The 10,755-nt window shown below is 39.2% G+C and overlaps 1 protein-coding gene across 3 annotated transcripts in view; it reads right to left on the bottom strand.

Annotated features, from left to right (window-relative positions):
• Positions 1-5,605: 5,605 nt before the first annotated feature.
• Positions 5,606-10,755, bottom strand: part of SRL (sarcalumenin) — a 67,558-nt gene continuing 62,408 nt past the window's right edge. For 2 of the 3 annotated variants that reach the window (XM_074196853.1, XM_074196854.1), the window contains exon 7: positions 5,606-10,702. In XM_074196853.1, the coding sequence (XP_074052954.1) occupies positions 9,891-10,702 (812 nt within the window). In that variant the 3' untranslated portion in view covers positions 5,606-9,890. The remainder of the gene's footprint in view (positions 10,703-10,755) is intronic. The other variant, XM_074196855.1, reaches the window with a different exon arrangement.

The following is a 10,755-nucleotide window of genomic DNA, read 5'->3' as shown; positions in this document are numbered from 1 at the left end:
AAGATAAAACCAAAATGAATATGGGATCTAGACATAAAAAAAACCAATATTACAAGAAGATCAAGGAATAGTTTACCTGTCAGATCTATGGAAAAGGAAGCAATTTATGAGCAAAGAAGAAATGGAGAACATTATTAAAAACTAACTAGATAATTTTGATTACATTAAATTAAAAAGCTTTTGCACAGGGGCGGCTAGGTGGCATGGTGAATAAAGCACTGGCCCTGGAGTCAGGAGTACCTGGGTTCAAATCCGGTCTCAGACACTTAATAATTACCTAGCTGTGTGGCCTTGGGCAGGACATATACCCCATTTGCCTTACAAAAACCTAAAAATAAAAAGCTTTTGCACAATCAAAACCACTGTAACCAAGATCAAAAGAAATGTAGTGTTTCTGTCAAAGGACTCATCACTAAAATATACAGATAACTGAGTCAAATATTTAAAAAGAAAAAAGACAAGCCATTCCTCAATTGACAAATGGTCAAAGGATATGCAAAGGCAATTTACAGATGAGAAAATCAAAGCAACCCATAGTCATATGAAAAATTGCTCTAAATCAATAATTATTAGAGAAATGCAAATTAAAACACCTCTGAGGTACCACCTCACACCTCTCAGACTGGTCAATATGACCAGAAAGGACAATGATCAATGTTGGAAGGGATGTGGGAAATCTGGGATACTAATACATTGTTGGTGGAGCTGTGAACTCATCCAACCTTTCTGGAGAGCAATTTGGAATTATGCCCAAAAGGCAATAAAAATGTGCATACCCTTTGATCCAGCAATACCACTACTGGGTCTATACCCTGAAGAGATTGTGAAAAAGGGTAAAAACATCACCTGTACAAAAATGTTCATAGCAGCTCTGTTTGTGGTGGCAAAGAAATGGAAACTGAGGGAATGCCCATCAATTGGGGAATGACTTAACAAACTGTGGTGTGATGGAACACTATTGTTCTATTAGAAACCAGGAAGGATGGGAATTCAGGGAAGCCTGGAAGGATTTGCATGAACTGATGCTGAGTGAGATGAGCAAAACCAGAGGAACATTGTGCACCCTAATGACAAATTGGAGTGATGATCAAACTTAATGGACTTGCTTATACCAATAGGGCAACAATCAGGCACAATTTTGGTATATCTGAGATGGAGAATGCCATCTATATCCTGAGAAAGAATTGTGGAGTTTGAATAAAGACCAAAAACTTTCTATGTACCTTTAATTTAATTTAATTTTAATTTAATTTAATTTAATTTTTTCTGCTATAAACTGCATGTTTCTTCCTTAAGGATATGATTTCTCTCTCATCACATTCAACTTAAATCAATGCATACCATGGGAATGATGTAAAGACTGGCAGACTGACAAACTGTTTTCTGTGGGGGGATAGGTGGAGGGAAGCAAGATTGGGGCAAAACTTATAAAACTGAAAATGACTAAAACCTTTCTAAAATTAAAAAAAAAGAGAAAGAAAACCCCAAATAGAGTCATGGAGAGTTGGACACAATTGAACAATAGCTAAATTATCCTTTGATCAGGGCTTTTTTATGATCAGCATATAAAGTTTGGCTAGGCATCAAAACTCATAGGATTAGCCTCATTATCAAAGTTTTGACAATTATTTCCTGAATGAAGACCCTGACCTTTGTATAGGCCCTAGGGCACAGGGCTAGTCTCATACCTGCCCCCATCAAAATGATATCACCCATCCATGCACATTTTCCCTTCGCCTGACAACATATTTACACCAATTCTCCCAAACCTCTGTGACACCAAACCTCTGTGAACCAGTCCCTTGCCAACATAAGGTCTTAGTAAAATGAAGAAAGGCCAGAAAAAGGGGGTTCCATCGAAAAATTCCTAGAAGGAAAAGACCCTAACTCAGAGAGACCTAGAATCTCTGAAGAGAATATGATCTGGTCTCCAGCACAGAAAGACTTCCTTGAAGAAATCAGGAAGGAGTTAAAAATCAATTGGAAGATTTGGGAGAGACAATTAACACCTTGCAACAAGAAAACAAATCATTGGAAAATACAATTGGATAAATGCAAGAAGAAAATGATTCTCTCAAAAACTTCGATTGGTCAAATGGAAAACCCTTTCAGAAATAGAACTGACCAGTTGGAAAAGAAGTTGCAAAAGGTAAATGAAGAAAATTCTTCTTTAAAAAAAAAATGGAGTCTGTGGAAACTAATGACTTCATGAGACAGCAAGAGCCTGTTAAAGAAAACCAAAAAAAAGAAAAAGAAAAAAGAAAAGAAAATGTAAAATACCTCATCAGCAAAACCACTGGCCTCAAGAGCTAATCAAGAAGGGATAACCTGAGAATTATAGGTCTTCCTGAAAACACTGAAGAGAAAAAAAAGTCTGTACTTAATATTACAGGATTTAGTGATGGAAAACTGCCTTGATATCATGGAACCAGAGGACAAAATTGTTATTGAAAGAATACATTGAACCCCTCTGGAAAGAGATCCTAAAATGAAAATGCCAAGGAATGTTGTGAACAAATTCCAGAACAGATAAAAATCCTACAAGCAGCCAGAAAGAAACAATTTAGATACCAAGGAGTCACAGTAAGGATTACACAGGACCTGGCTGTATCAACATTAAGGGATTGAAGGTCCTGAAATGAGATATTCCGAAGAGCAAGGGAACTTGGAATGCAGCCAAGAATCCACTACCAAGCAAAGCTTCTTTGAGCTTTCTCTTCCAGGGGAAAAGATGGACATTTAATGAAATGGGAGACTTCCAACATTTCTTGATGAAAAGACCAGAACTTAATAGAAAATTTGGACATCAAACAAGAGGCTCAAGAGACACATGAAAAGGTTAAAAAAAAAAAAGAGGGGGATGAAGGAAAAAAAACTGCTATCCAATAAGATGAAACTGGCTATGGGAGCTATGGGGCTATGGGAAACCCACTTCAGAGAAAGGTTTTCATAACTCTTAAGAATTTTAACTCTATTAGAGAGAATATACTTAGCCAGAAGTGATGGACACTCATGACTTTTCTGTGACTCAGATAAAATGATTTAAAACAACACCTCCTTAAATGGGGGGACAGTAAGGAGACGGGAAGAGAGAGGAGACTAAATGGAGTAAATCTCATTACATTAAGAGGTACAAAAGACCTATTGTAATAGAGGGGAAGAAGGGAGAAACTGAGAACCACCTGAATCTTCCTTTCATCAGAGTTGGCTTAAAGTTAACTTACATAAACACTCAGCTAAGAAATTTATCTTGCCTTTCAAGTATTAAAAGGGAAAAAGGGGAGGGAGGAGATAGGAAGGGGGAGAAAAAAGGGGAACTAACAGAAGGAAGGGAGGGAAGAAGGGGAAAAGTGAAAGGGGAAAGAAAGGGGAGGGGACAGTTGACATAGGAGGGCAAACACACTGAAGGTAGTGGTATCCAGAAGCAAAATACTGGGAAATATGGATAAAGGGAAAAAGGGGGGGGGGAATACAAACAGAAGGAAGATAGCATGGAGGGCAATAAAGAGTTACTAATTATAACTTTGAATGTGAATGGGATGAACTCTCCCTTAAAGCATAAGCGAATAGAAGGATATGATTTCTCTTTCATCACATTCAACTAAGATCAATGTATACCATGGAAACATTGTAAAGACTAACAGACTGCCTTCTGTGGGGAGGGGGGAGGGAAGGAAGATTGGGGGGGAAATCGTAAAACTCAAAATAAATAAAATCTTAAAAATCTATATACATATATATAAAATATTCCCTTCCATTGACATACATGTAATCATTCATAATGCATACCTAGCTTCATACATGCATATCCCCATTTCATCCCTTTATCTGTACCTGACTAGCACTTTCTCTGGCTAAGAATAGGATTCAATCAGATTTTATTCTTTCCACTTTGGAGAATATATTTTCCAGCTTCTTTGTTTACTATTGAAAGAGAGGAGGAAGGTTGTTCCATATTCCCTACCTTGCTAAAGGTTGTTCCTCATTCCCCACCTTGGTATAAGAAGGATAAGCTTCAGGGAAGTGAGAGTAGTTGTTGATGTTGCTCATGAAACTGTAGTTATTCACAAAATGGCCATGTCTGGCACAGCTTGGGATAGTTAATATAATTGACATCAAACTTCATTGTTTATGGATTTTAGAATTGAGAAATTCCAAAGACACTGAGTCCAACAGGCTGAAGAAACTAAGACCTAGAGAAGGTAAGTATAACCAATGTCTCAGAGTTAGTAAGTAACTGCCAAAATTCAGCAGATCTTGGCTGGCTAGGTGGCACAGTGAATAGAGCACCGGCCCTGGAGTCAGGAGTACCTGAGTTCAAATCCAGCCTCAGACACTTAATAAATACCTAGCTGTGTGGCCTTGAGCAAGCCACTTAACCCCATTGCCTAGCAAAAAGAAAATATATATATACACACACACATATATATATATATATATATATAATTATATATATATATATATATATATATATATATATATATGTATATATACATATACATATACAAAATTCAGCAGACCCTCACAATACAAATCCAGGGCTCCCTAGAATCTCATCCAACATATTTCCTGCCTCCTTTTATGAAAAGACTGTGTTACTTGGTAGAATAGAATAGAAAGAACTGCTGTAAGTCAAAAGAGTGGTATTAACTTTGCCAAGTTAGTGTGAGAATCATTCCTAGGCATGTGGGAAGAGCAAAACTGGAAGGGGCAGAATGAAATTTAGACTGATCCATTCCCTGAGAAAACAGTCAATTAATGAAGGCAATGTATTGTTCATATGTGTGGGTCCTGGAATTAAGAAGACCTGGGTTGACTTTCTGGCTTGGATGCTTATTGGTCATGGGCAAATCACTGTTTTCCTCAAATGTAAAACGGGGGTTGTAATACTTCTATGTCATAGTGGTTTGTGAGGATCAAATGATATAAGGCATATAGAGAATTTTTCAAATTTTAAATCACTTGATGAACTTCGGTTGCAATAATGCTATTGGGTTATTTGCTTTCCTCCCTTAGGCTTAGGGTATGGCTCCTACAAGAACCAAAAAAATTCACAAAATGCAATTTTCCTGAGTTCCTAAGTTACAGTAGTCTGGATGTAGCCTTCTCACCTGCAACACCAAGGAAAATTGGGAAGCTTTGAGGAAACTCATCTGAGGCTCCTGATATCCTTTTGCTGTTCTAGTTCCATTTCACTGGTCTTCTAACCTCCCTACCATCACTTCAGTGTTCTCCTATCAAAGTATTCTCATGTTAGGGTCTAAAATTCCCTCATAGGGAATTCTTTCCTAAGAGGATTTAACAAAAAAAAAAAGACTCTTGATTAAAAACTAGCAGAATAGCATTGTAGGTTAAAACAGAGGTAGCTTATGCAATAGAATGAGCTATTACCTGGGAATGAGGAAATCTGGGTCTTCATCTCAGTTCTTCCTCAAAATTGGGATGTGACTTTTAGGCATGTCACTTAGTTTCAATTTCTTTCAGGGAATAATATGGAAGGTATCAGGTTGGAGGAGGTGGGAGGGAAGGAGGAGATGAGCAGAGATCTTTCCAATAACTCTGAATCATTCCACATATATTACATGCATTTTTTAATGTTGAAAGACAGACACATGACACAAGTGGATTTGCCAAATAAGTAATTTTATTGGAGTGGCTGTCATACACAATATCTGTAAAATACTATGACTTTACCCCAGTCCATCATGGATCATAGGATTTCAAGCTGAATTAGAGATTGTCTAATCCACCCCCCTCATTTTATAGATGAAGAAACTGTCCCCTAGAGGTAAAATGACTTGCCCAACATAACAAAGAGCATGTTGAAGAGTCAGAATATGAACTCAGGTTCTTTAATTTCAAATCCAATAATTTTTCCTCTACAGCTTTCTGAGTGTCTCTCTTGGGATGGAGCAAAATGGGATTCTAGTCCAAACACCAACAACAAAGTAATTTAGGACTGTGGATCAACAGCTAATTCTTTAAAAAATTAAGTACACTAGTTAAGCCAAACTCTTCATTGTATGGCTTAGGATAGTTACCTTCTGAGGCACTCAATAGGAAATGATGTCCTTGCATGTTACTACCACAAGCAGAAACTTCTAACTCAATTGCAAACAGTTACCACTAGAAGGATTTATCTTTAGGTATTGGAAGAGTAGGTGACTGCCTAATGGATATGATTTGAGGTATTTGGGGCAGATTCTCTTCCCAGTAGTTTCTTCCCCAACCTGTCACAGTGCCTGAAATTCCAGCATTAAAAATTAATTCCTTTTGGTCTGGAAGGCTTTTTCAAGCTCCTAGAATGCAAATGTCCCAAAGTAGTGGAACACCTAAAAAATATCAGCTAACACTCTGGTAAAAATTAGCTAGCAGAAAGCAAAGCCAAAAGAATTTCATACATAATAGGCAAGAGGGGAGAAGGTGGAATGGGGGAGGAGGGAAAATGTTTTCTAAACTGCCAAATTCACAATTCTACTGAGAGCTGGGTCTATCCATTGATATTTCTAGTTAAACAACTCAAAAATTTAGAGTAAACACACAACACCAACTTTTTCAAAAGGAAATTAATAGCCATCCTGGTGCCAAGCACCCAATTAAAGCTTTTTTCCTCAGTGTAATCAGCAGAGCAGCACCTAGTTATATCTTCCCCACACTTCATCTATGTGAAGAATGCTGGTTGCAAATCATAGCCTCTCCACACCTTTTCATCCTAATCATTGTCTTTTTATAAAATCCCCTTCAAAGGAGTCACCTTCTTATTCTTCCTTTTGGTTCAATTCCTCTAGTAGCATGTCAACTGGCTGGTCTTTAAACAAAAATCATATATTGAATGAAACAGCTAAATTAATTTTTGTGGATAATCTAAGAAATGTGTGATTCTGTGTCCCATCAATAACCCATGAGATAGAGAGGAAGAGGTGTTTTATGCCTAGTATCTACTTAATAAAAATGTGTTATATGAAATTTAATTGAATGAGCATTGCAGAAGGGCAAGATTTGAACAGAAGTTGGATATTAGAAGTACCATATGTATTTCTCTATATACCCACACCCAAAGAAGGGTTAAAACTTCATTTAAAGCCCAGTCTCCTACCACTCCCCAGTGTCTAGCAGAGTACCAAGTATCCAATAAGTATTCCATAAATATGTAGTGGCTGATTAAATGGCTTGTTGGAGAGAGACAGACTATAAACACAGCAGGAAGGAGAAAAAGAACAGGAAAGAGTGAAATAAGGGAAAAATAAAAGATAAGAGGTGGAGCAGGGAGAAAAACATAAAAGAACACATTGATCATGTAGCCCTTGGAAGTATAAATAGTGTAAGAATTTATTAGCCTTATTCTACCAAAAAAAAGAGCAAAAGTGACATCCACATCTATAACAAGGCCTTGACCGTTCTGCCATTTTTTTTTGTCTCAACTTTCATTATGAATAAAACTGTTACACTGGGAAGTTTCCTGTAAATATAAGATAGAGAGGAAAAGGGTTCCTTGAAGAAGGAGGTAATAGAGAAAAAATGAGAAGATTTAGGGCAAACTCCAAATTCTTTGTTTTGAGTCACCATTTGTCCTTTCACAGCAGACCCTCTAGATGGCCCTAGATGTTGGCCTGGCTATTTTTTTGGTTGTATGCATTTTGGGCTGAGCAGGGACCTCCCTTCTGATCTGCCCTCTGGCAGGCATTTTCCCTTCCCTTCTCCCACAGTCTCTTTCCTCAATTCCAACCCTAAGGCTATCGCCTCCAGCTAGATTGACCAGATGGTTACTGGGGAATTGTGTAGAACCAAGTTCCTAGAGATTTCAGAAATTTGTTATTTTCTTTGGAATAGTTTCAACCTCCTTTACAAGCTACTATTTCCAGATCCACATCCCAACCCTGGAAAAAGCCAAAAGCAATAGCCACTATTGAGATACCCCTTGGAGAATGGGCCACTCCCATGGTGGTTATTCTCCCAACCAGACCACTTGTCTGTTCTCTCAGATCTCAGATCTAGAACTAAAAGGGACCTCAGAGGCCATTCACTCCAACATCCTAATTTTCCAGACCCAGGGAAGTTAAATCACTTAACCAAGGTCATCAGGTGGTCAGTATCTGAGGAAAGATAAAACCCAGTTCATCTGGCTCCAGAACTATTGTACCCCATTGCTTTCATTGTCTCACCTTCTCTGCCTTCCCTTTCTGGCCCAGGGTAGCATTTTTTTCCCCCTTCTCTTCCCTCTGGTGTAGGTGAACTCTAGCTTGGAGGCAGGGAAAACCCCATTATCTGCCCCAGTATCAGGGCTGGCCCATTGATTTCGCAGGATGGTCCACATGACAGGTCCCCAGCATTTCCATACATCTCTTACCACCCTATTATCTCACCTAAGGGCTTCTTCATTTTGCTCTGAGAGCTGGCCCTCCTCTCTACCTCAGCCCCTTGATATCCTTGGGGCCAATCAACCAGGCAATATTTTCTCAACAAAAAATATCTGTCTTTACATCTTCTACTATATAATGATGTCCATCATCACACACACACATGCACACAGAGATTTATACACACATTTCTATCCATAGCCCATGGCTTTCCCACATGTCATATGCTGGTTGTAACTGGACATCAGCATGAAGCTGCTATTGAGATGAATGAAGAGTTGGTATTGGTTCTGACTTTGAGTGCTTTCTAAGTCAAAGGAAATCATTCCTAATTTGGGATGTTGGTACATCAGGGGGTGTGGAGGGCAGGACAAAAAAGAAAGACAAAAAAACTACCACACAGAAGACATTACTCTTCCCCCAAAAGCATGGAGTTTGTCTCCTCCAGAAATTGCGAGAGATAAATACTTAATGGAGAAAGAGCATGACCATTCTCTTGGAGACCTATGGGCCTCAATTAGCTGTCCCTTCCAAAACATGCAATAGACAGGACACTGCAAATCTATTAACCCTCTGAGCTTTACTCATGCCTTTGCTTGAATGGTAATCCAAGAATGGCATGAAGTAAACTATTTGCATACACTGAAAGCTTATTCATGATAGCATGATAGAAAAACTGGCTTCACAATGGACCTGAATGGTGGGCTATATTGAGAAACAATTTGTCCCTGAGGAAGGGATAATCTAATCCTCAGCTATCCTGAGAAGCTCCTATTCCCTCATGAGGTACCCAAAGAATCTTTGAATGAAGGGTCCAAAGGAAGAAGATAACAGGTTCTGAAGTTGGGTTTGTACATGGAATCAATTGTTGTATTCAAACTCTTTAAGGGGTCAGACCTTGAATGTCCTCCTCCTGCCCAAAGCCAACACAAAAGTTGGTCACCAGGTATCTATACTTCATGATGCCAGAAAAAGGATGATATTCCTTCTGAATTGTAAGACTGATGGTGAAAAGGTCAGGATAGAAAAAAATAAAACTAGTATTTGACCTTAGAGCCATGACCTGGAGTGGGCTTGGAGAGAAGGTTTCTGGTCATGGATCCCCTTCTCTAGGTCCTACCCTCATTCTCTCCCCAGTTTTTCAGGAAAGGGGATCTTAATTACCTCTATTGTATTTGAATCCCAACTTTTTTTTTTTCAGTGTATGCAAACTGTCCTCTGATCTTCCAATTTCAGTGCCAAGGGAAAGCAACTATACCCTACTTTATATTTTTCTGCTTTTGCTCACAGGGAAATTGAGGCCTCCTAATTGAAATAACAAATACAAAAATGTCTATAATTCACAGTTTCCATTCTCTTTACTAGGCCCTTGCACATTCCCCCACAATTGGCCTCCATTAACTCCAAGCCCTCCATTGTACAATAGCTCTTGCCAGCTTGGCTCAAAGGGTTAATAAACCGGGGCTTCTCATACACATAAGACACAAGCTCATTCACCAATAGAAACACAAGAACCAGTTAAACTCCACAGCACTAAGGTTTCCGATAGCGGTTCTTTGGGGTTTCACCACATCCTGTTTTGTCGCAATTGAGAGCACCTGGATTCTTCCCCAACCCAATGCTTCCCAAGAGACTGGGAAGCTCATGGGTGATGGCCCGTTCAATCTTCTCCAGAAAGCATCCTCCCATGTAGGAGCACTGCTGAGAGAGAAGCTTGAAACTGGAGATAGGATTGATGCCAAAGAAGTCCTTATAGGCCTCACGATTGGGGAGGTCAAACTTGCTGACATTGGTCTTTGCCAGAATGGTCTTGAAAATGTAGAATTTATCTGGATCCTCCACAATGTCCTTGAAAACCAATTCTCCATCACTAAAGAAGGTCATTTTGTCTTTGTAGGTCTGCAAATAGCGGTCAACCAAGAGAGCATGAATGCGGACCCGAATGGCATGCTGACGGATGAAGGCAATTTTATTCTCCATCCTGTTCTCAATCACCTGGTTCAGATCTTCCAAAAGGGAGATTTCTTCTTTGAGGAAGAGCTCCCGGTGGGTGTCAGGCTTATAGTCCTGGGGCCAAAAGGAGCTGACATAAACTCTTGGGGGTTCTGTGACATTAATAAGAGGGGCCAAGCTCCAAAAGAGGGCACCATAAACCCGCATGAGCATCTGGGTAGCCAGATTATCAGCTTTATTCAATATTATTCTTATTTGGGATTCACGGCCTTTTAGTTGGCGAAAGAGTGTCTCCAGCTCCAGACCCACATCTAGTTTGGTTGGGTCAAAGACGACAAAGATGAGATCAGCTCTATCAATGAACCACTGGCACACATCATTGAATGGGTAACCTTTGGAACAAGGAAGCAAAAAGGTGATGTTAAGTTAGCATCCTCTTCAATAA

The sequence above is a fragment of the Macrotis lagotis genome, chromosome 8 (genome assembly GCF_037893015.1).
Source record: "Macrotis lagotis isolate mMagLag1 chromosome 8, bilby.v1.9.chrom.fasta, whole genome shotgun sequence".
NCBI lineage: Eukaryota > Metazoa > Chordata > Mammalia > Peramelemorphia > Peramelidae > Macrotis > Macrotis lagotis.
Note: the sequence above shows the minus strand (reverse complement) of the source record. Positions and strands in the feature narration are given on the sequence as shown.